Source organism: Somniosus microcephalus, chromosome 1 (genome assembly GCF_052327205.1).
Source record: "Somniosus microcephalus isolate GS21.2 chromosome 1, FLI_Smic_1.0, whole genome shotgun sequence".
Classification (NCBI taxonomy): Eukaryota; Metazoa; Chordata; class Chondrichthyes; order Squaliformes; family Somniosidae; genus Somniosus; species Somniosus microcephalus.
The window spans coordinates 409,979,828-410,002,495 of NC_140987.1; the positions used below are offsets into that span (position 1 = coordinate 409,979,828).

At 44.8% G+C, this 22,668-nt stretch overlaps 1 protein-coding gene across 2 annotated transcripts in view; it reads right to left on the reverse strand.

Annotated features, from left to right (window-relative positions):
• The window catches only part of fdx1b (ferredoxin 1b), a 55,317-nt gene extending 43,583 nt beyond the window's left edge, over nt 1–11,734 (reverse strand). The window contains exon 1 of one of the 2 annotated variants that reach the window (XM_085998881.1): nt 11,360–11,734. In XM_085998881.1, coding sequence (XP_085855007.1) covers nt 11,360–11,520 — 161 coding nt within the window. In that variant the 5' untranslated portion in view covers nt 11,521–11,734. The remainder of the gene's footprint in view (nt 1–11,359) is intronic. The other variant, XM_085998871.1, reaches the window with a different exon arrangement.
• Between the last annotated feature and the right edge of the window lie 10,934 nt (nt 11,735–22,668).

Sequence of the window (22,668 nt, forward strand, 5' to 3'; positions counted from 1 at the left end):
AGATGCATAAGGACACAACTTATATAGTCAGAGAATAATGCCAGATGATTACAGGTAATCTTTCTAACTGCCCTTTATCACACCTCGGCAGAGAGATAATCACAACAATCAAAGGTGTGAATGGTGTCCAAACAGGTCAGTCAGGAAAACATTACATCAAAGAACAATGAGGTGGGGTCACAAGGGGTCAAATGTTGCAGATGCTGGGGTCTGTATGAAAAACAAAAAACAAACAAAATACTATTTTTATTGCTGGAAATCACAGCAGGTCCGGCCGCATCTGTGTAGAGAGAACAAACCAACGATGACTCGAGTCTGGATGACGCTACATCAGGTGGGGTTACATGTAGCGTGACATGAACCCAAGATCCCGGTTGAGGCCGTCCTCATGACTGCGGAACTTGGCTATCAGTTTCTGCTCGACGATTTTGCGTTGTCGTGTGTCTCAAAGGCCGCCTTGGAGAATGCTTACCCAAAGATCAGAGGCTGAATGTCCTTGACTGCTGAAGTGTTCCCCGACTGGGAGGGAACACTCCTGCCTGGCGATTGTTGTGCGGTGTCCGTTCATCCGTTGTCGCAGTGTCTGCATGGTTTCGCCAATGTACCATGCTCCGGGGCATCCTTTCCTGCAACGTATGAGGTAGACAATGTTGGCCGAGTCACATGAATATGTGCCATGTGCCTGGTGGGTGGTGTCCTCACATGTGATGATGGTATCTGTGTTGATGATCTGGCATGTCTTGCAGAGGTTGCCGTGGCAGGGTTGTGTGGTGTCGTGGTCGTTGTTCTCCTGAAAGCTGGGTAATTTGCTGCGAACGATGGTCTGTTTGAGGTTAGGCGGCTGTTTGAAGGCGAGTAGTAGAGGCGTGGGGATGGCCTTAGCGAGGTGTTCGTCGTCATCGATGACATGTTGAAGGCTGCGAAGAACATGGCGTAGTTTCTCCGCTCCGGGGAAGTACTGGACGACGAAGGGTATTCTGTTGGTTGTGTCCCGTGTTTGTCTTCTGAGGAGGTCTATGCGATTTTTTGCTGTGGCCCGTCAGAACTGTCGATCAACGAGTCGAGCATGATATCCCATTCTTACGATGGCGTCTGTAGGTGTCCATCGCGTTCCTCCTCGTCTGAGCAGATCCTGTGTATTCGCAGGGCTTGTGCATAGGGGATGGCTTCTTTAATGTGGTTAGGGTGGAAGCTGGAGAAGTGGAGCATCATGAGGTTGTCCGTGGGCTTGCGGTAGAGTGAAGTGCTGAGGTGTCCGTCTTTGATGGAGATTCGTGTGTCCAAGAATGAAACCGATTCTGAGGAGTAGTCCATGGTGAGTTTGATGGTGGGATGGAACTTGTTGATGTTATCAAGTTTTGTTTTTTGTTTTTCATACAGACCCCAGCATCTGCAACATTTGACCCCTTGTGACCCCACCTCATTGTTCTTTGATGTAATGTTTTCCTGACTGACCTGTTTGGACACCATTCACACCTTTGATTGCTGTGATTATCTCTCTGCCGAGGTGTGATAAAGGGCAGTTAGAAAGATTACCTGTAATCATCTGGCAGTATTCTCTGACTATATAAGCTGTGCCTATATGCATCTCTCCACTTCACCTGATGAAGGAGCAGCGCTCCGAAAGCTTGTGATTTCAAATAAAGCTGTTGGACTATAACCTGGTGTTGTGTGACTTCTTACATTTCTCCAAGATATCAGCGCTCCTCTAAATCTGGCCTCTTGAGCATCTCCGATTTTAATCACTCTACCATTGGTGGCCGTGCTTTCAGCTGCCAAGGCCCTAATCTCTGGAATTCCCTCCTTAAACCTCTCTGCTTAGCTACCTTTCTTTCCTCCATTAAGACGTTCCTTAAAAGTTACCACTTGGACCATGCATTTGGTCATCTGCCCTGATATCCCCTTACATGGCTCGGCGCTAAATTTTGTTTTATAACGCTCCCGTGCAGCACATTGGGGATGTTTTACTATGTTAAAGGTGCTATATAAATATTGGGCCTTGGAGCTCATTATCATGTAAATGGTGCAGCGGTCGGAGCCCGTACAGGCTTGTGTGTCAATTTTCAGGTAAGTGGTTGGGTAAGATCACTGGGCTGGGCCTTGGAGTGCGATTGGAGGGCTGTCAGGGGTCAGGGAAGACGATCACAGGGGTCTGAAGTATTGTTGGGGGGTTGGGAGTGCTGTTGGCGGCGGGGGGGGGGCTAGTAGGTCAGGCCGGGGGGGGGGTTAGGGGATGATTGGGGTGGAGCCTGGAGGTCAGATTATGGTAAGTACTTACTGTAGTGTATGTACCTTGAAGAAGGAACTATATTCTGCAGCCCCTGTATACTACAGTACCAGTAGTGACAACCCCTGTATATAAGCCTATATAGTAACTTTGTATAGTAGTTCCAGTTTTGTCTCCATTCAGTAAACACCTGTTATAACCAACTTCTGCAGTCCGTGTCTCCACTACACACGGACATTACATTGGCGACGAACAGATCCGAACTTACATACAGTTCTGCACCACCTCACGGGGATCCATCCCTGAAGCGAAGTTATTAGAGGTCAAAGCCAGAAGGAAGAAATCCAAAAAGAAAAAAAACAAACAGAAGAAACGGGCGTCGACCGTGGGCAACTGCCCTCTGATTCATCGAATTTGAAGATTTGCAGGAGAGGCTGTCGACAGCTGGGCTTAGTTATCCAGTCTATGGTGTTACAGCTAATCGGGCTGGTGGCAGGTAGTACACTGATCCTTCCTGGGCTGCGGCGGGCTAGAGCTCGATCGGGTGGCTTTTCAACGGGGCCGAGCAGCGTTGTTGGGAAGAGGAGAGAGAGAGAGAGGGTGGAGCACACAGGGCGCGGCCGGTGCTATGAAGCCGGGCAGCGTACAGACCCGAGAAGAGGGAGGGAAGTGTCCCATAGGGTCTGCTCTGACGACGGGAACAGTAATTAAAATAAAAGAAAAAGAAATTAGAAGCGCAGAAAGCCGCGAGGAGCTGCAGTTTGCCACGGGGACCGCGGAGAGTGGCGTTGGCAGCAGCGCAGGGGGAAGCGCGCGAAGACCATAGGGCGTCGCCATCAAGGCATAAAAATGCCAGCAACAGCGCTAGCAACAGCGGAAAAGGCAGAAAGCGCGGGAGGCGCCATCTTAATCCAGCGGGGAAGGCGGCAAAGCGCGGGAGGTGCCATTTTGTTCAATCAGGGAAGAAGGCAAAGCGCGGGAGGCGCCATCTTAGATCTCCAAGATGCCGAAGACTGGCAATATCACTGCCTTTGATAATGCAATAGAAGACTGGACCACGTATGTGGAAAGAGTCGAAGTATATTGCAAGGCAAATGAAGTAGCCGATGAGAAAAAGGCATCGGTACTGCTAAACTTAATGGGCGCAAGAACGTGCGGCCTATTGCGGAACCTGATCACTCCAGTCAAACCAATGGAGAAGAGTTTTAACGAAATTGTTGATATGCTACAGGAACACCTGAATCCTACACCGCTGCTGATAGCAGAAAGATTTAAATTCCACAAGAGAAATCAGCATAAAGATGAGAGCAATGCTGATTACCTTACGGAACTACGCAAGCTATCAAAGCACTGCCAGTTCGGAGCAGGACTGGCAGATACCCTACGGGACAAATTTGTCTGTGGACTCCTGAGTGAAGGAACCCAGAAGAGGTTACTCTCAGAGAAAGAGCTGACGCTAGATAAGGCTTTCAGCGTGGCAGTATCGTACGAAGCAGCAGCAAGGGGAGCTGCGGAAATACAGCAAAAGCCACAGGAATACGGCACCCATGAAATGACACGGGGATTTGAAAAATGTTATCGCTGCGGCAGAACAACCCATGACCAGAAGGACTGCTGGTCCAAGGACAAAACATGCAGGCAATGCAGAAAGATGGGACACATTGCACGAGTTTGCAGGTCCTGAAAGAAGACTAACGACAACAAAAAGACTACTAAGGAAAAGTACAGGAAAGTACAAAAGATGACGGGCAGTAGTTCTGAAGACCAGAAGAGCGATAGTGAATCCGGGAACAAGAGACTAAGCTGTCTCAAACTACACAACGTAATCGCAAAAGAGGATCACCGAACCATTTGGGTCACCCTCACGATAGCAGGGTCCCAAGTCAAAATGGAATTGGATACAGGATCAGCCTTGACCATCATGAATCGACGAGACTACGAGCAGCTATTCTCACACATACCCTTGAAAGACACATCCATTGTCTTGAAGACATATACGGGGCAGAAAGTATACCCCAGAGGGAAAATAAGGGTGCCTGTCGAATACAACGGCAAGGAAATACAGAAATTGTATCTACATACTGCAAGATGGTGGACCACCGTTATTGAGACGTGAATGGATCAGAAAGATAAGTTTAGACTGGCACTCCATTCAGACACTGATTGTGGCTGGTAAAAAGGATGACGACGTCACACCTGGACGATTGTCAAAAATCTTAGCTAACATTAAAGAGGTATTTCAACAAGGACTGGGAACTCTTAAAGGCGTAACCGCTCGATAAAAATAGAAGAGAATGCAATTCCCAAGTTTTTCAAAGCAAGACCGGTACCGTATGCAATTCGCCGAGCCGTCGAGGCACAGCTGGAGAATCTGGAGAATGCAGGCGTGTTATCTAAGGTAGACTGGAGCGAGTGGGCGATACCCATCGTTCCTGTCATGAAGAAAACGTTAAACAATAAGTCTGAGGAGCCAAGGAAGGTTCGCATCCGTGAGGACTTCAAGGTGACTGTGAACCCAGTCCTTCACACAGTACAGTATCCTCTTCCGAGGATAGAAGATATTTGCCTCACTATCTGGAGGGAAACGTTTTACAAAAATTGACCTAGCGCAAGCATATTTGCAGATGGAGGTTGAAGAATCCTCTAGGAAATATCTCACGATAAACACTCACAAAGGTCTTTACCAGTATAATCGATTGGTATTCGGAGTAGCATCAGCTCCGGCTATATGGCAAAGAGCGATGGAACAAGTCCTGCAAGGGCTTCCGGGGACTTAGTGTTACTTGGACGACATCCTAGTGACAGGTGAAAATGACAGTGAACACCTTGCCAACCTAGGGCAGGTGCTCACTAGACTAAGAGAACATGGGCTACGAGCCAATCGCCCCAAGTGAGAGTTTTTTAAGAAACAAATATCGTATTGTGGCCACGTGATTGATGAAAAGGGGTTACATAAGTCCCCTGACAAAATTGAAGCGGTAGTTAAGGCTCCAGCGCCTGAAAATGTGTCGCAACTGAGGTCATTCCTCGGATTGGTGAATTACTACCATAAGTTTTTGCCGAATTTGTCCACAATTCTGCACCCACTGAACACCCTGCTACAAACTGGAGTAGCATGGAAATGGAGCGCTGAATGTAAGCGGGCCTTTCAGAAGTGTAAAGGCCTGATCACTTCAAGAGAAGTATTGGCTCACTACAATCCATCACTACCGATAAGACTGGCGTGTGATGCGTCTCCCTACGGCGTTGGAGCGGTACTGTCACATAAATCCCTTGATGGTTCAGAGAGGCCGATTGCTTTTGCATCACGCTCGTTAACTGCAGCCGAGCGTAACTACGCCCAGATTGACAGAGAGGCCCTCGGCCTGGTGTGGGGGGTGAAGAAGTTCAATCAATAGCTGCACGGACAGAAATTTACTCTACTAACTGATCATCAACCTCTTGTCTCCATTTTCAACCCTAAGAAGGGCGTCCCGATAATGACAGCACAACGGCTACAGAGGTGGTCCCTTTTCCTAGGGGCACACCAATATGACATCGAGTACAAAGGAACTAAACAGCATGGGAATGCTGATGGATTGTCGCGCCTACCGTTGCCGACAGTGGAAGAAGCACCTGCAGTGGATCCTGTGGAGATATTCCACTCGACCATAGTTGAATGTCTACCTGTGACGAATGCAAACATAGAAAAGGAAACACGAAATGACCCGACACTCTCCAGGGTCTATGATTTAACGGTGAAGGGATGGCCAGCACATGGCGAACCACTGTTGCCAGCATTCTCGCCGAGAAGAGAACAGCTGTCAGTGTGCCGAGGAACCTTGGTGTGTGGATCCAGAGTAGTAATTCCACCCAAATTGAAGGATAGAGTGCTCAATGAGCTTCATGAGGGTCATCTGGGAGGGGTACAAATGAAGAACTTAGCCAGAGCGTTTGTGTGGTGGCCGGGAATCGATAGAGAAATCGAAGAGATGACCAAGAGCTGTACAGGATGCCAGAAGGTCCAAAACGCCCCACCACAAGCCCCTCTACATCCATGGGAGTGGCCCTCATCTCCATGGCAAAGGGTACACATTGATTTTGCTGGTCCATTTATGGACTCGATGTTTTTAATTGCGGTGGATGCACATTCAAAGTGGCCAGAGGTAATAAAAATGTCCTCAACCACCACAGAAAAAACTATCACAGTCTTACGAACCGTATTCGCCAGAAATGGGCTGCCTGAACAGATTTGCTCCGACAATGGACCACAGTTTGTGTCTGAAGAGTTCCGGAGGTTCTTAAAGAACAATGGTGTTAAGCATTACACATCCGCCCATATCATCCAGCCACCAATGGATTGGCTGAGAGGTTCGTTCAAACATTCAAGAAGGCTATCAAGGTAATGTGTAATGAAGACATACCCCTACAACACAAGGTGGATAACTTCTTGTTTGCCTACCGGAATGCGACACATGCGGTTACCAACCAAACTCCAGCCATGATGTTCTTCAATCGAAGATTAAGATGCCGCTTGGATTTGATTAAGCCAAACGTCAGAAGAGATGTGGAGAACAGGCAGTTTCAGAATAGGAATGAAAGGCCAACCAGGAGTTTCAAGATAGGTCAACCAGTTTTGGCCCGGGACTACCGCACAGTGAAATGGCAGCCAGGAACGATCTGCACACGGCAAGGACCTCTAATGTATACCGTGGACGTTGGAGAGAGCATTGTAAGACGCCATGCTGACCAGATTCTAGAGTCACTGGAAAACGTCAAATCTACACCACGAACCTATACACCTGGTGATGAAACCGAAGTACCAATTGCATCTACCTCAGAATCGGTGATATTGGAAGCAGACGAACCAAACAACGACGTTGATCCCGAATCAACTTTGCCAGAAGAACCTGATACCCCAAAGAGGCGTTACCCGGACAGAATCAGGAAGCCTCCTCAAAGACTGAATTTATAATTGATTAACTTCAGCTAATGTATAAAGCAACTGTAATTGTAAATATGTTATTTAATTATTAATCGAATGTTATGTACTGTTTAGCTAAAAGGGGAGGAATTGTAGTGTATGTACCTTGAAGAAGGAACTATATTCTGCAGCCCCTGTATACTGCAGTACCAGTAGTGACAACCCCTGTATATAAGCCTGTGTAGTAACTTTGTATAGTAGTTCCAGTTTTGTCTCCATTCAGTAAACACCTGTTATAACCAACTTCTGCAGTCTGTGTCTCAATTACACACGGACATTACACTTACCTTTTTTAATTCCGTGCTGTTTAGCATTGGTTTTCCCAGAGGCAGTCAGCACTGGTGCGGGCTGCCTCAGACGCAAAACAAAGTTGCAAGAGGGAGCAGAAGCAGACATTAGGCCCCTTATTTGCATATGTTAATAGCCTCACCCCTGCTTCAGCCGTGAGTAAAGGACGACTCCTGTTTGGCCTTCACCAAGATGGCATTCGGCGCGGCCCGCACCAGAATAGTGCGTTCGCAACGCAGATGGCATTTTGGACACAAAACGGCACCCGCAGCGCCGAAAAAACAGGCGCTATGGAGCCGAATTTCTAGCCCAAAGTGCCATGTGACTACTGTAATAAAATGTAATGTGCATCGATTCACTGTACCTTATAATTAAATTTTGCTTACATAGAGGTAGGGGGATTGACATGAATCAGTCACTCATGAAAGAAAGACTTATGAAATAATACTGAGCGGCCTGCGGGTGGCGCTGTCCAGGGAGAGTATAAATACTCGGGCATGGGCCCAGCTTGCGCAGGACATTCTTAACAGGAACTAGTGAAGGACACAACTAGACCTCCATGTTGTAAAACAGTTGATTAAAGCTTTGTTTAATGCTTAGACCAAGTGCCTAGTAGTTTTCTTACGTCAGAGATCATAGAACCCACTTCTGCTTCTGGCACTGAAAATTCAAGTTATTTAAGTTTTTGCAGTAGGGATTAATTTTATATTCAATGAGTTGTCGATTTGGCCTGGTAACTTCTGTACCTGGATGAGAGACCAGACTTGCGAGCCTTATGACAGAGTCCAGGACTTAAAAACAGAAACAGTGTAACATTGTGCCGGATACGTTGAGTTATCTATAGGGCAAATCCTATGCTCCAGCAGGTAGTTTATTATTGCTCGGGCCTACTCAGAAACTGGTATTTCACTGCCTCTGGTACCTTTATGGGCTAACAGTAGGACACTGTACGTTAAAATCATGAACAGATCTCTGCAGAGTCTCTGATATTCAGTGACATTCATCAATTTTGTTAAATGAATTTACCTTACTTTAAAAGTACATTTCAACTCAAATTATTTAAAAACATATCTTTAATGATATTTTTTAAATCAATTTAGATTGAAAATATCATTTTCCATTTTGACAATTGATCTATAAATATGAAACTTGAAGAGAAATGTCCAGAGTATTTAAAAACATAACATTTAAAAAAATAATTCCTTCATAGCAAAGAATTTTTTTATTTGTTCTCAGGATTTGGGCAACACAAGTAAGCAACGTTCCCGCTGAGCTGCGTGGCCGCACAGTAATGGGAAAGGTCCCGCGCAGGCCGCTCTCTGGCTTTTACATTGTAAATACCGTGCATGCGCAGAAATTTAAAGGAACCGCACACTAAAGAAAACAGGCCGCGCAGAACAAAGTGCAGGGTACAGGGAACATTGCCAGTAAGCCTGTATTTATTGCCCATCGCTAACAACTGAGTGGCTGGCTAGTTGGAGAACATTAAGAAGCAACCAAATAGTGGAACTCGCCCAAAAATTATCAGTTTTTATTTAAAAAACTTACATTTATATAGTGCTTTTCACGACCTCAGGATGTCCCAAAGCGCTTTACAGTCAATGAAGTACTTTTGAAGTGTAGCCACTGTTGTAACGTAATTCAATTTAAACTCACAACCTCTGCAATATTTCAGCATACACAATATAATCTGGCTTTGATTACAGATTTCACTTGCCCACAACTCACAGCTCACACACACACTGTCAGCTATTCTACCAGGACAGCCACCTTCTCCAAGCACCTCACAAGACTCTCTCACTTCAGTCTTGCTTGCAGGATAAACTTAATTGTGGCACTAAGCCACATAAGAAGATATTAGGACAGGTGACCAAAAGCTTGGTCAATTAGAGCATCTTAAAGGAGGATAGAGAGTGGCGGAAAGGTTTAGGGAGGGGATTTTAGAGCTTAGGGTCTAGGCCTAGTTTACAATACTTTTAAGTACAGTGATTTATTTATCTGACTTTATTTTCTATATTTCTGATTTTTTTATATTTCTATATTTCTATTGGCTGGAGTCATACCTAGCACAAAGGAAGATGGTTGTGGTTGTTGGAGGCCAATCATCTCAGCCCCAGGACATCGCTGCAGGAATTCCTCAAGGCAGTGCTTTAGGTCCAACCATCTTCAGCTGCTTCATCAATGACCTTCCCTCCATCATAAGTTCAGAAGTGGGGATGTTCGCTGATGATTGCACACTGTTCAGTTCCATTCACAATTACTCAGATAATGAAGCAGTCGATGCCTGAATGCAGCAAGGCCTGGACAACATTAAGACTTGGGCTGATAAGTGGCAAGTAAGATTTGTGCCACACAAGTGCCAGGCAATGGCCATCTTCAACAGGAGAGAGTCTAACCACCTCCCCTTGACATTCAATGGCATTACAATCATCGAACCCCCCACCATTGACCAGAAACTCAACTGGACCAGCCACATAAATACTGTGGCAACAAGAGCAGGTCAGAAGCTGGGTATTCTGCAGTGAGTGACTCACCTCCTGACTCCCCAAATCCTTTCCATCATCTACAAGGCACAAGTCAGGAGTGTGATGGAATACTCTCCACTTGCCTGGATGAATGTAGCTCCAACAACACTCAAAAAGCTCAACACCATCCAGGACAAAACAGCCCACTTGATTGGCACCCCATCCACCACCTTAAACATTCACTCCCTCCACTACCGTTGCACTGTGGCTGCAGTATGGCTTCTTTGACAGCACTTCCCAAACCTGCGACCTCTACCACCTAGAATGACAAGGGCAGCAGGCACATGGGAATACCATCACCTCCAAGTCACACACCATCTTGACTTGGAAATATATTGCCATTCCTTCATCGTTGCTTGGTCAAAATCCTGGAACTCCCTACCTAACAGCACTATGGGAGTACCTGCACCACATGGACTGCAGCGGTTCAAGAAGGCAGCTCACCAGCACCATCTCGAGGGCAATTAGGGATGGGCAATCAACGCTGGGGCTGCCAGCGATCGCCACATCCTATGAACAAATTTTAAAAAAATCAACCTTCTGAGTCAGAGGTAAGTCATAGAGTCATAGAGTCATAGAGTAATACAGCACGGATAGAGGCCCTTCGGCCCATCGTGTCCGCGCCGGCCATCAAGCCCTGTCTAATCTAATCCCATATTCCAGCATTTGGCCCGTAGCCTTGTATGCTATGGCATTTCAAGTGCACATCCAAATGCTTCTTAAATGTTGTGAGGGTTTCTGCCTCCACAACCCTTTCAGGCAGTGAGTTCCAGACTCCAACCACCCTCTGGGTGAAAAAGTTCTTTCTCAAATCCCCTCTAAACCTCCCGCCCTTTACCTTGAATCTATGCCCCCTAGTTATTGACCCCTCTACTAAGGGAAAAAGCTCCTCAGCATCCATCCTATCTATGCCCCTCATAATTTTGTACACCTCAATCATGTCCCCCCTCAGCCTCCTCAGCTCCAAGGAAAACAAACCCAACCTGCCCAGTCTCTCTTCATAGCTGAAGCGCTCCAGCCCTTAAAAAAAAAACGGACTTCTAGTTTGTAAAGCAAATTTTTGATCTCCAGCTTACATTTTAGAAATTTCCGAACACCTCACAAAAAAGTGGACTGTCCAGTCTAACCTGAATGGGTGGTAACTAAACCCTGCACCTCTACAACTTGACCCCATCTCCATACCAGTGCTTAACACCAGACCCAGCCCCTCCACAACCTGACCCCATCTCCACACCAGTGCTTAATATGACTTACTAACAGAAATCTCATCCTGTGCTAGAATTATATTTGGCCTAATGTTCCCATTCTAGTTTCTGTTTACTCTGTTTGGAAAAAACAACTAGAGCTTTGCCTCACCTGTTGCCCTTGGATACAGCTGACAAGCTGAAGGATCTTTTCTGTTGGTTCACAGCAGGCTGACAAACTTCAACTCTTTTAACTGAAGCTCTGAAGTACTGTGCTCTCCCACGAAGCAATCCGTACAGGGATTGTAGCCTGAAAACACCACGAAACATCATATTGATGAATGTTGGAGAGTTTGTACTTGATCGGCTATGGTTCCTTTCACTTGTGACTTGCTATGAGTGCAAACAGGCTTACATAATAACCCTGAAAAAGGGGGCTGGGCCAGTTGGATTTGCCCCAAGGTTAGAAAGTGTTGCAATTGTAATAGTTTGTTCTCTTTATCACGCTGTCATTCTGTGCTGCTGCCAAAGTCAGATAAGTAAAAAGAAAAAAATTCTGAATGCTGTAAATCTGAAATAAAAACAGAAAATGCTGGAAATGCACACCAAAATCTGTTAGCATTTGAAAAGAAAAAAGGCAGATTAATGCTTCAAGTAGAGATTCTTTATCTGAAAATGTCTGAGTTCTGATTAGGGGTCTGCATCCATAACATTACAACAGTGACTCCACTTCAAAAAGTACCTCATTGGCTGTAAAGCGCTTTGAGACATCCGGTGGTCATGAAAGGCGCTATATAAATGCAAGTCTTTCTTTCTTTTTTCTTTTCATTAACTTTTCTTTCGGATTCAGACCGGTCTGTATTTCCAGCATTATCAATTTTGATTTGAACTAAATAAAAGGTGTGTGTGGATTTAAATGTTATTATACAAAGGGTAAGGCGTTACATGAACTTTTTTTACTGTCATTGACTCTACACGTTAAAAAAAACCTCAGCTTAAGTAGTAATGAAACAAGTGCTGAGCATTGCAGCCCAGAGTCAAAACTTTCCAAAAGTAATGTCCAAGGTCAAGTTTCCAGACAACACAAGGCATCAGGCCAAATGCCAGCTCTTCCTGTCAACTGTGCTGTGGAGAAAACTGAAAATCTGAGGGAAGATGAAGGTTTGTTTAGACATAGGACAGTTTTACTTCGGTTTAAAAAGAGTAAATGCTGTAAATAAGCAGCAGCTATCAGCATATGAAAAGATAAAAGACAGGTTAACATTTCACTCAAGGACCCTTTGTCAGAACATCTTTAGGATCCATCTGAAATGTCACTGTCTTTTCTCTTGTCAGGTGCTGACAGCCCTGCTGTGCACTTCCAATGTTTACTGTCATTATGCCAGATTTACAGCATTTTTTTTAATCTCCTCTTGAGTTTCGTTCTACATCCCATCCGAATGGTGGATAGTAAGGGCATGCCGAAGAAACAAGGGTAACGCAGATACACGAGCAGTCTCCTGGTACCTGGATAGACAAGAGCAGCTTCAAAAGGTAAAACCTGGGTTCAGTTTCTAAAAAATAATTGTTATGTTCCCCTGTGGAGCAAGTCAGAAGTTTGAATGTCAGTTTCTAATTAATATGGGCATCGGAGTTTTTAAGGTGAGTTATCCTATTCATCAAGCCACTTGTGAGGAGTTCCTGGTATCTGAAGTATGGTAAAGGCACACTTCACAGTTGTCTAATGACCAGCTAGTGACTATCCTCCTTGGAGCATGAAGTAAGCAGTTTTTGTGGGATCACATTGGTTCCAAGATAACATGGCAATAGATGGATGGTTGGAACACAGTTGACACTCCAAGGCCAACTCAGTAATCCAAACATGAGCCAAGCAGGACCACTGTAATCCAGGACACTATTGATGATTGGATCAATTAGCCGGGTTCATTAATGGGATGCGGAGGGGGTAGATCAGTCACCAGGGGCTGAAATTCTCCCCACTTGGCTCCAAATAACTCTTCAACTCAATGTCCCAACACATAGGGTGGTCCTAGATGGGCAAGCTTCCCAGTGCTCTGTACTGGTAAGTTGCATAGTGCATACAATTGGGAAACCCTCGATCTTGGCAGTTAGCAACTTGTACCTAAGCTATCTGGACTAGGTAAGTGTGGTGTGTCCCTATGTGAAGGAATAGCCATATTCAGAAAAATACACCATCCTATGAAAGAAAAAGTCTTATTAAAACATGACATACTGGGTTTGGAAGTCTGGAAGCCTTAACAATCTAAAGCTGTGAACAGCATACAGGATATTGAGATAAGATAAGTTGTTGACACTGAGACAATAGCCTTATTGAAGTAAAAGGTTGGAGGTTCCTAAAAGTCTGCAGCTTGGAAAAAACACAATGCTATACCTAGTTAAGTGTTATAAACCAACACTTCGGAAAGAAACACAGAACATTAAAGAAACATGTGCCTTTGTAAAAATGACATCAAATGAAACACAGAGACATGAGTCTATGGTACAACCAGTTGAGGTGATTAAGAATTGCATAGATCATCCTAAGTGAGGTGTTCTAAATGCAAAAGATACAAACAGAAGACCTTCGTAAGAACGACATCAAATAGATACAGCCATCACATTGTTTTTATGATAAGTTTTGAACACCTAAAGATAGAGAAATAAGTCTTAATGCTAGAGCTGAACTAACTGTAAGAATAGAAGAAGTCAACAGAAGAATGACTAGAGATAATTAGCTTACATCAACAGAAAACTTCAAAGGATATACCACTGAAAAAGAGTATAAAAATTGGACTTTCAAATGGGAAGATAGATTCGCTTGAAGGGGCAAAGCGATTCTCAGGCTTCAGAGGCAAGCTCTGCAAGTCTTCAACTCTTTGTATCTCGGGGATCAAAAAGGTACTTGTATTTGATTTTGTGGATATCCTGGAATAGACTAAGAAATGAAAAAATGTAACGAAGTTAAGATTTGAGAATAAGGATCTCTGATAATAAAAATTGTAAGTTTTCTGTATTTGGAACTGTTAATGTTGCGATTGAATCACCAGTTTAAGTTCCTCGGCGTCCACATCACGGAAGACCTCTCCTGGTCCCTCAACACCTCCTCTCTGGTGAAGAAGGCCCAGCAGCGCCTATATTTCTTAAGGAGGCTGAAGGGATGTAATCTGTCACCCCTGATCCTCTCTAACTTTTACCGCTGCACTATAGAGAGCATCCTGACAAACTGTATCACAGTATGGTATGGCAGCTGTAGCTACTATGACCGGAAAGCCCTGCAGCGGGTAGTCAAAACTGCCCAACGCATTAGCGGCACCCGGCTACCGACCATAGAGCACATATACCAGAAACGCTGTCTACAGAGGTCACGGTCCATCATCAAAGACCCTACCCACCCCAGCCACAGTCTGTTCGCCCTCCTACCATCTGGGAGACGCTACAGATGCATTTGCACCCGTACGACCAGATTTAGGAACAGCTTCTTTCCCAGGGCTGTCATCCTACTGAACTCCACAAATAAACTCTAAAGCCTGCACATCTGCCAATGCACTTTATTATGGTCATATTTATGTTAATATACTACAAGCCAAATGTATGTTGAATGTTTAAATGTCTTAATCCAAATGTACACTCTCGGGAGCCGCAAGCCTACATTTCGTTGTACTGCACTTGTGCACTAACAATGACAATAAAGTTGATTTGATTTGATTTGATTTGATTTGAGTTGTAAGTTACATGTCGGTTCTTTAATAAATCTATATTTTTTTAGCATTGTCTTACATAGTACTTCTGTATCAAACTCGTGAACTCAACCTCTGTACACTCTTTGGTGAGGAGTTGCAGAATTCTGGAGGAGTTTTCCGAACCCTCATAATATCCGGAAGGTTACAGTCTAGCTAAACTTATTAAAAGTGCTATCTGGAGGACGGTAACATCTTCAGGTCGTTCCTTTCCTTTAGGGAGAGATAGTCTGGACCTTTAGAACCAATTAAGCGTCTTTAGGATTCAGCTACCTCTAACTTTGGTTGAAGGCGAACGTCTGGGGAATATGCCTGATCTGGGGTAGCCCGAAAGGGGCTAGGACTAGTAACAATCCTTTCACCTACACTGAAATAGTGTCCATTGACTATTAAGCAAACAACAGAAACTATACCTACGTGGATTTTTTAGTAGCTTGGTTTGGAGACGATTAACAGAGTGATGTGTTTCCATTCATGTCCGACTCTCTGACTGACTAAAACAAAGGACATCACAGTCATAAAAACTAATTTTATTCCCCAGTTTTTTTTACTGAAAGCAATGACTCCGCAGTTCTGTGAGTACACCAGCCAAATGTCCGTTCTTCATGTGTGAGTCTAATCAGGAGATATTGGCCAGCTATTTGACAATAAAGGGCATCCCTGTGAAGGAATAAGCAATATAACCTATTCAGAAAAATACATCATTCTATGAAAGAATTCTGACTTTATTAAAACATGACAAACTAGGTCTGGAAATCTGGAAGCCTCAACAATGGAGAAGCTGTGAACAGCATTCAGGCTATTGAGATAAGATAAGTTGTTGACACTGAATCAATAGCCTTGTTGAAACAGGAGGTTGGAGGCTCCTGACGTCTGAATCTTTGGAAAAAAGACAATGGTACACCCTGTTAAGGTGTCCTAAATTACACCAGAAAGAAACACACAAAATGAAGAAACATATGCCTTCGTAAAAATGACATCAAATGAAACACAGGAGACATGATTCTGTGTTGCAACCAGCTGAGGTAACTAAGAATTGCATAGATCACCCTGGTTGAGGTGTTTTAATTTACACATCGTAAAAAGATACAAACAGAAGACCTTGGTAAAATTGACATCAAATAGATGCACCTGCTGTTACACCATTTTTCATGATAAGCTTTGAACACCTGAGGTAGAGACATAGGCCTAGAAATTCAGTTTGGGCCCGCTAGCTCGCTTGCGCCCAGAAGTTACCGCTGCGCGCGGAGCCCTTGCGCCCGCCGGAAATTCAGTTTCAGCGCCCCACGTCGAAGCCGGCCGCTATTCAAGGGTTTCGGCGCCCCCGCTTGGGGCGCTGAAACTGAATATCGGCGCACTAGGTGCCGCAGCGCCACCCGCTGCGGAGCGGCAGGCTGCGGTACTGCAGGCCTTCCTCCCTCTCTTAAGGGGGAGGTGCCTGCAACAGCGAGATCGCCGCTCGCTAGTGCCGGCAAATGAGCCTGGCACCACGGAGAAGTGTCGGGCTCCCGGAAAACAGCCGGCAATGCCGCGGGGGGGGGGTGTGGAGGAGGCCGGGGAAGGAGGTGCGGGCAGGCGGCCGCCGAAAAAGCGGCCGGCCGCACATCCGCCTTAACTTGCCCCACTAACGCTACAGTACGGCCCCGTTTTCTGATCGCTGTTTGCGGCCGCTGCGGAAGAGGCGGCCGCAACTCAATATGACGGTCGGGCTGGTAGCGGGGCACTGCACACACCGATGATGTCATCGGTGGCGGCGCAGTGCTACGGGCTAACGCCGCCATTACCGCAGCACTGAATATCGGCAAAAGCTCAGCAAGTGGCGCAAAAGCCCTCTTTGGGCAAAAACTGGGCGCAAAGCCTACTGAATTTCTAGCCCATAATTCTTAAAGCTACCAGCTGATCTAACAGTAAGAATAGCAGGGGTCAGCAGAAAAATGACTAGAGATAATTAGCTTACATCAGCAGAAAACTTCAAAGGAAATACCAATGGGAAGGGTATAAAAATTGAACTTTCAAATGGGATGATAGATTCACTGTAAAGGGGCAAAGTGATTCTCAGGCTTCAGAGGCAGGCTCTGTAAGTCTACAACTCTTTGTATCTTGGGGATCAACAGTATTGTATTTGATTTTGGTGGATATTCTGAATAAGATTAAGAACTGTAAAACTGTAGAGAAGTTAAGATTTGAGAATAAGGATCTCTGATAATAAGATTGTAAAAGCTTACTCTTTTTGGAACTGTTAATGTTGTGATTGAAACACCTACTGTAATTACATGTTGGTTCTTTAATAAATCTATATATTTTTAGAATTGTCTCACATAATACTTCTGTATCAAACTTGCGAACTCAATCTCTGTACACTCTTTGGTGAGGAGTTGCAGAATTCTGGGGGAGGTTTCCAGACCCTCATAATATCCGGAACGTTACAGTCTAGCTAAACTTATTATAAGTGCTATCTGGAGGACGGTAACATTTTCAGGTTGTTCCTTTCCTTTAGGGAGAGATGGTCCAGACCTTTAGACCCAATTAAGCATCTTTAGGATTTGGCTACCTCAAACTTTAGTTGAAAGTGAACGTCTGGGGAATACGCCTGATCTGGGGTAGCCCTAAAGGGGCTAGGACTAGTAATTACCCTTTCATCCCAACCAAACCCAACATCCACACATATGCACTTTAAAGTAGGAATCACTGAAAAACATTCAGGAGGCAGGGAACTCTAGCTGATTTTCCCCCTTCTTAACTTAGGGGTGTCATTTTTCTCATCATAATCAGTCTCGTTGCTTCTCAGAAAGTAACATATTCTATTATCAAATGCAAAACCTGTCATGAAACATTACAATGTTCATATTTTGCGACTATTAAATTAGCCGATCATAAAAAACTGGAATGCTTAAGTGTGCTGTGAAGTCAACAGCACTGTACGGATGTGAAATTTAGACGCTGATGTCTGGGATTTTTGTGTGTGCTTGTTTAGAAAGGATGTATCTTGTTCCTGGGAGGGAGAAAAATCAATAAAGATTATGTATATGCAAAAACAAAATATTGCGGATGTTGGAAATCTGAAATAAAAACAGAAAATGCTGGAAATACTCAGCAGGTCAGGCAGCATCTGTGGACAGAGAAACAGAGTTAAAGTTTCAGGTCGATGACCTGATAACGAAGGGTCATCGATCTGAAACGTTAACTCTGTTTCTCTCTCCACAGATGCTGCCTGACCTGCTGAGTATTTCGAAGATTATGTATATGATTGGTTTAGCCTTAGAATTCAAGGTTAGTGGAGCTTTTTGAACATTTAAAACATTGTTTTTAACCTACTTACACTGGATGTTCTAATTTTGAGTTTGGTTGCCCAGTAATTATGAAGAATGAAAATAGAACAGAAAAAGTCTGTTTTTTTGGCTGGGTGCAGTTTTTTTTTTTTTTTTTTAAAAGGCTGGGTGCTTGCATGATTATACTCATTTTATGCCAACATACAGCAATTTAGAAATTCCTACCCCTGGAAGGATATCTTAGGCACATTTCAACATAATTATGCGCACAAATAAATGCACACATGTAGGGTAAACTTTACGGACGTCATTTTCAACTTCACTACCTGGGTGACAATCTTCTTCTTCTTAGGCAGTCCCTCGGAACCAAGGATGACTTGCTTCCACATTAAAAATGAGTTCTCAGGTGACTGATGAGTCCAATGCGGGACCTACAGTCTCTGTCACAGGTGGGGCAGACGGTGGTTGAAGGGGCGGGTGGGTGGGGTGCTTGGGTTGACTTGCGCTCCTTGCCTATGGCACAGCAGATCACCCGCCCGTTGTAGAAACCAACCATTGGTTTCAATGGAATGAAAATCAGCCTGGTTTTATAACAGGCGGGGAAACCGCTCTACCAGATTACCGCCCAGGTGGTGTATGTGAAAATGACACACCCCCAACCCCCAATGTTTGCTAGCAACATGGATCCTGACAAATGGGCAGAGCTCAGGCATGATGCATGTGCCTGATTCCCTCAGTAGCATTTCTGGTATACGCAGATCTCATTTACATTGAATAATTATTTAAATGTGGCCCCTTGCCAGAATTCCCAATGGCTGGCAAGAAACTGCCTACAGCACACCATTTAAGATTGGTACATTGGCGCTCCTGGGGCCTGCTCTGATCAAGCAGGCTCTTAAACGTACATAAATGTGTAGGAAAGTGCTCGTCTTCTTTTTGTCATTTTTCAAATATTACTGCTGTGTTTTGATCCATGCTCTAGTTGCTTTTGCTGTGAATTCTGCCATTTGGGCAGGTTTTTGGATTCTTTTCCTGCCAGTGCTTCTCTTCATTATTCTTGGTTGCTGCCAGCACCATACAAGGTGATGAGTAAGGGTATTCCTTTTGGGGTTCCAAACCTGTTGAATGCTTTAGGTGAGGAAGAGGTATTCATGAGTAGCCGCTAAATGTAGATGCAATGCCTGAGGTGATTTGTTCGCATCAATCACTACCTCAGGACCCACGTTTATAGATTCCTCCACATGTTCTTGGAAATGCCAGCAGAGACCTGCCCTCATCACCTCAACCTCACAAGACTGGCTGTCACACCATCCGCAGCAGGATGACTTGCAAGTAATATCTGGAACAAGGACAACTCTTCTCATAGAAGTGAGGGTTACCACAGGATGAACCTTTCATGTTACTGGATCCATCCAAGCCTCTCCAGGGACGGGTGTCGCGTCAGGCAGTTTGGAGTGCGTGCCCATATCAAGCAAGTAATAGATGCTGTATTTGCAAGGGGCAATACCTTTGTCACTTTTTTGTGGAAGGGATGCATGAGCTGGATAGGACACACAGCTTCAGTGTGTGGTAGGCTTTCCTCAGTGCACAGAATTGCAGATGGCACCCATGTAGCTATCATAGTTCCTTATATCAACCCTATGGCCTAGGGGAGATATCTGTTGTGAAACCAGGACTAAGCTCTGCATGCATGACTGGTGACCCCACTGAGAAACCCCCTAACCGCAGAGGAGGGCCTTGGGCTTCACTAATCTTGATACCTGTTTCCAAAGCAAATTTGCTAAGTAGCGATCCACTTAATGCTGAATTGTCATGATGCCATTGATCTACCTTCATAACTTCTGTTGTTAATTTTGTTAGTTCACCCTATCTACTAATTATCTGAATGTCAGTGTTTAAATTTAAGTATTGCAAATCAGGATTTTGAGGTCAATAAATAGTCGTTAGTGAACCATTCGTCTGACTTCTTTTTTGATTTGGAAAGAAAGGATTAATTCATTCACTCAGTATCTTGTGGCTATCCTAATTGAGAATTGTTAAGGAAACTCAAATTCAATTTGAACTGAATGATGCAATATAGTTCAACAAGCCAATTTAGGCCTCATTCACTCCTTGACACAAGCTAGGCGGTAAACCCTAGACGGGTTCCTTAATGAGGAGCTACAGTGAAGGGGGTTAGGGATTCACCTGGTTCCTTGACGTATATTTAAGAACATAAGAACATAAGAAATAGGAGCAGGAGTAGGCCATATGGCCCCTCGAGCCTGCTCCACCATTCAATAAGATCATGGCTGATCTTGTACCTCAACTTCATTTTTCCATCCTATCCCCATATCCCTTGATTCCCTTAGTGTCAAAAAATCTATCAATCTCTGCCTTGAATATACTCAATGACTGAGCCTCCGCAGGCCTCTGGAGTAGAGAATCCCAAAGATTCAAAACCCTCTGAGTGAAGAAATTTCTCCTTATCTCAGTCCTCAATGGCCTACCCCTTATTCTGAGACTGTGATCCCCTAGCTCTAGATGCTCCAGCTATATTTATATTTTTTATATTTATATAATTTATAAATATATTTATCGGGATATTGAAGCGGGATACAGCGTGTTGTACATGCTGTTGCATGAGGATGCTTTGTGCTGTTTGGCACTCCAGGCATCCTTCCCACAAGATGGCAATGCACCATAACACTCAGGAGGTGGCAGCCAGGCTCTCTCCACAATACTTGCAGGACTTGGGAACAATACAAGAGAAAATGGCACACTTTAAAGAATCTGGCAAGATAAGTATCATGTACCATGTAGGTGGCTCGAGATCAGATTGGCAGCATCCGTGGAAAGATCATTGGGACCTGGAATATTGGGACCTGGTTTGTTCCAACATTCTCAGTGATCACACACCAAGCATCACTGATTGTAGTTTCTGTTGCTTAGAAACTTGCAGATGTTGCCTCAATGTTTCTAGGTTAAAAATGCTATCTTCAAAAAAGCAGTGGTCTCCGGCCGCAGTATGTTGATACAGGAAAAAAAAACTGGTGCTGGCAGAGATAGTAAAAAATAAAATCACTGGGCTGAGAAATTCCCTTAAAACAACAGCCTATCTATAAATAATCTTTAAGATTAACTGAGTGAGCCCAGTATTATTTGAGCGTTTAGTTCCTAAAACCTGCATGCCCAGCTGAAATTTTTGAGTTGTAAAGTGTTTCAAAGATTAGGGAATTTTCCTTTCAAAAACCAGTGTTCCTTTGAAAACTGTCAACAAATAATAGAGTACAGTTACTTAACAACTAGAAATGATGGTAAAAGACAATGGGGGAAAAACTGGGTTGATTTGCGCCTCTCGTCCCCGGGGGCGTCATCGCCGTGCACAGCGCCCCGGCCCCAACCTTGGGTTGCGCCTCCTGACCTATCACCAGACGATATGTTCGACAGGGTCAAGGTGGCGTTTTTGCAGCCGTGGCGGCGCTATTTAAAGGGCGGGTGTTGGGCGGCCATTTATTTTTGGCCGCCTGTCAGCACCTGCCCCCCTTCCCCCTTTTTTCTTTGGGGTGCCGGCAGCGATCGTTCAGCCTGGCCCTCCTTGAGAGCCGGGCTGTTTTCACGGCACCCCGCTCCCCGGTGGTCCAGCAGGGCCCTGGTGCGCGCAGCACTAGGCCCCTCCCCTTTAATCAGGGGAGGGAGGCCTGCAATGACGCGGCTCTACGTGCAACAGCGCCACGCGCGGCGGCACGTAGAGCCGTGAAATTCACTGGTAGCGCCCCAAGAAGGAGGGGGAGTGCTTCCACTAACACCCCACCTCCTGTTTGGGGCGCTACCACTGATTTTACGGCGCTGGGGCGCTAACTTTTTCGGGGCGCTAAAATGAACATTGTTTGCTATATAACTTGGCTCCAGGCTTCTAATTATTCGTAAAATTACAGATAAACAATTTTGCAAATATGTTTTTATTTGTGAATCAGGGTGAAAGCAGGAGGAGCACATGAAATTGAGGACTTATTGTAAGTATTTCTATTTCTCACAGTTTTAATACTGTAGCAGCATAGGGTGTTCAAACAGTAACACATTATGGCATAGAATGGCTTGGATGCCGCTTCAAATTCTCTCACACAGGAGGTACTTTGGCTCACATGTCTCTGCTACATTATTTAATGAATCCACTTTTCGATCGCCGCTTGTGACTTCCCCTTTTATGGTGAGGTCCAGCCCTTTAAGAACAACTGCCTCGCTGGATTTTTTATTCCTCGGCCAAGTGTGCTGCAGGCTCTCCGGGCAAGCCTTTCTTGTGCCTGGAAGCTATTTGAATTAGGGGGGTCAAATTGAGATTGTAAAACTCGGCACAGTCTGCTCCCTCACTGTGGCCGCAGGTGTGCCCGTGCCACAGACGTGCACCAATTTTGTCGGGATTGCCAATCGCAAGGGAAGCTTATTAGTGTGCGACTTCATCAAAGGCTTGTGAATTTGTGTGAGGCATGCTGATG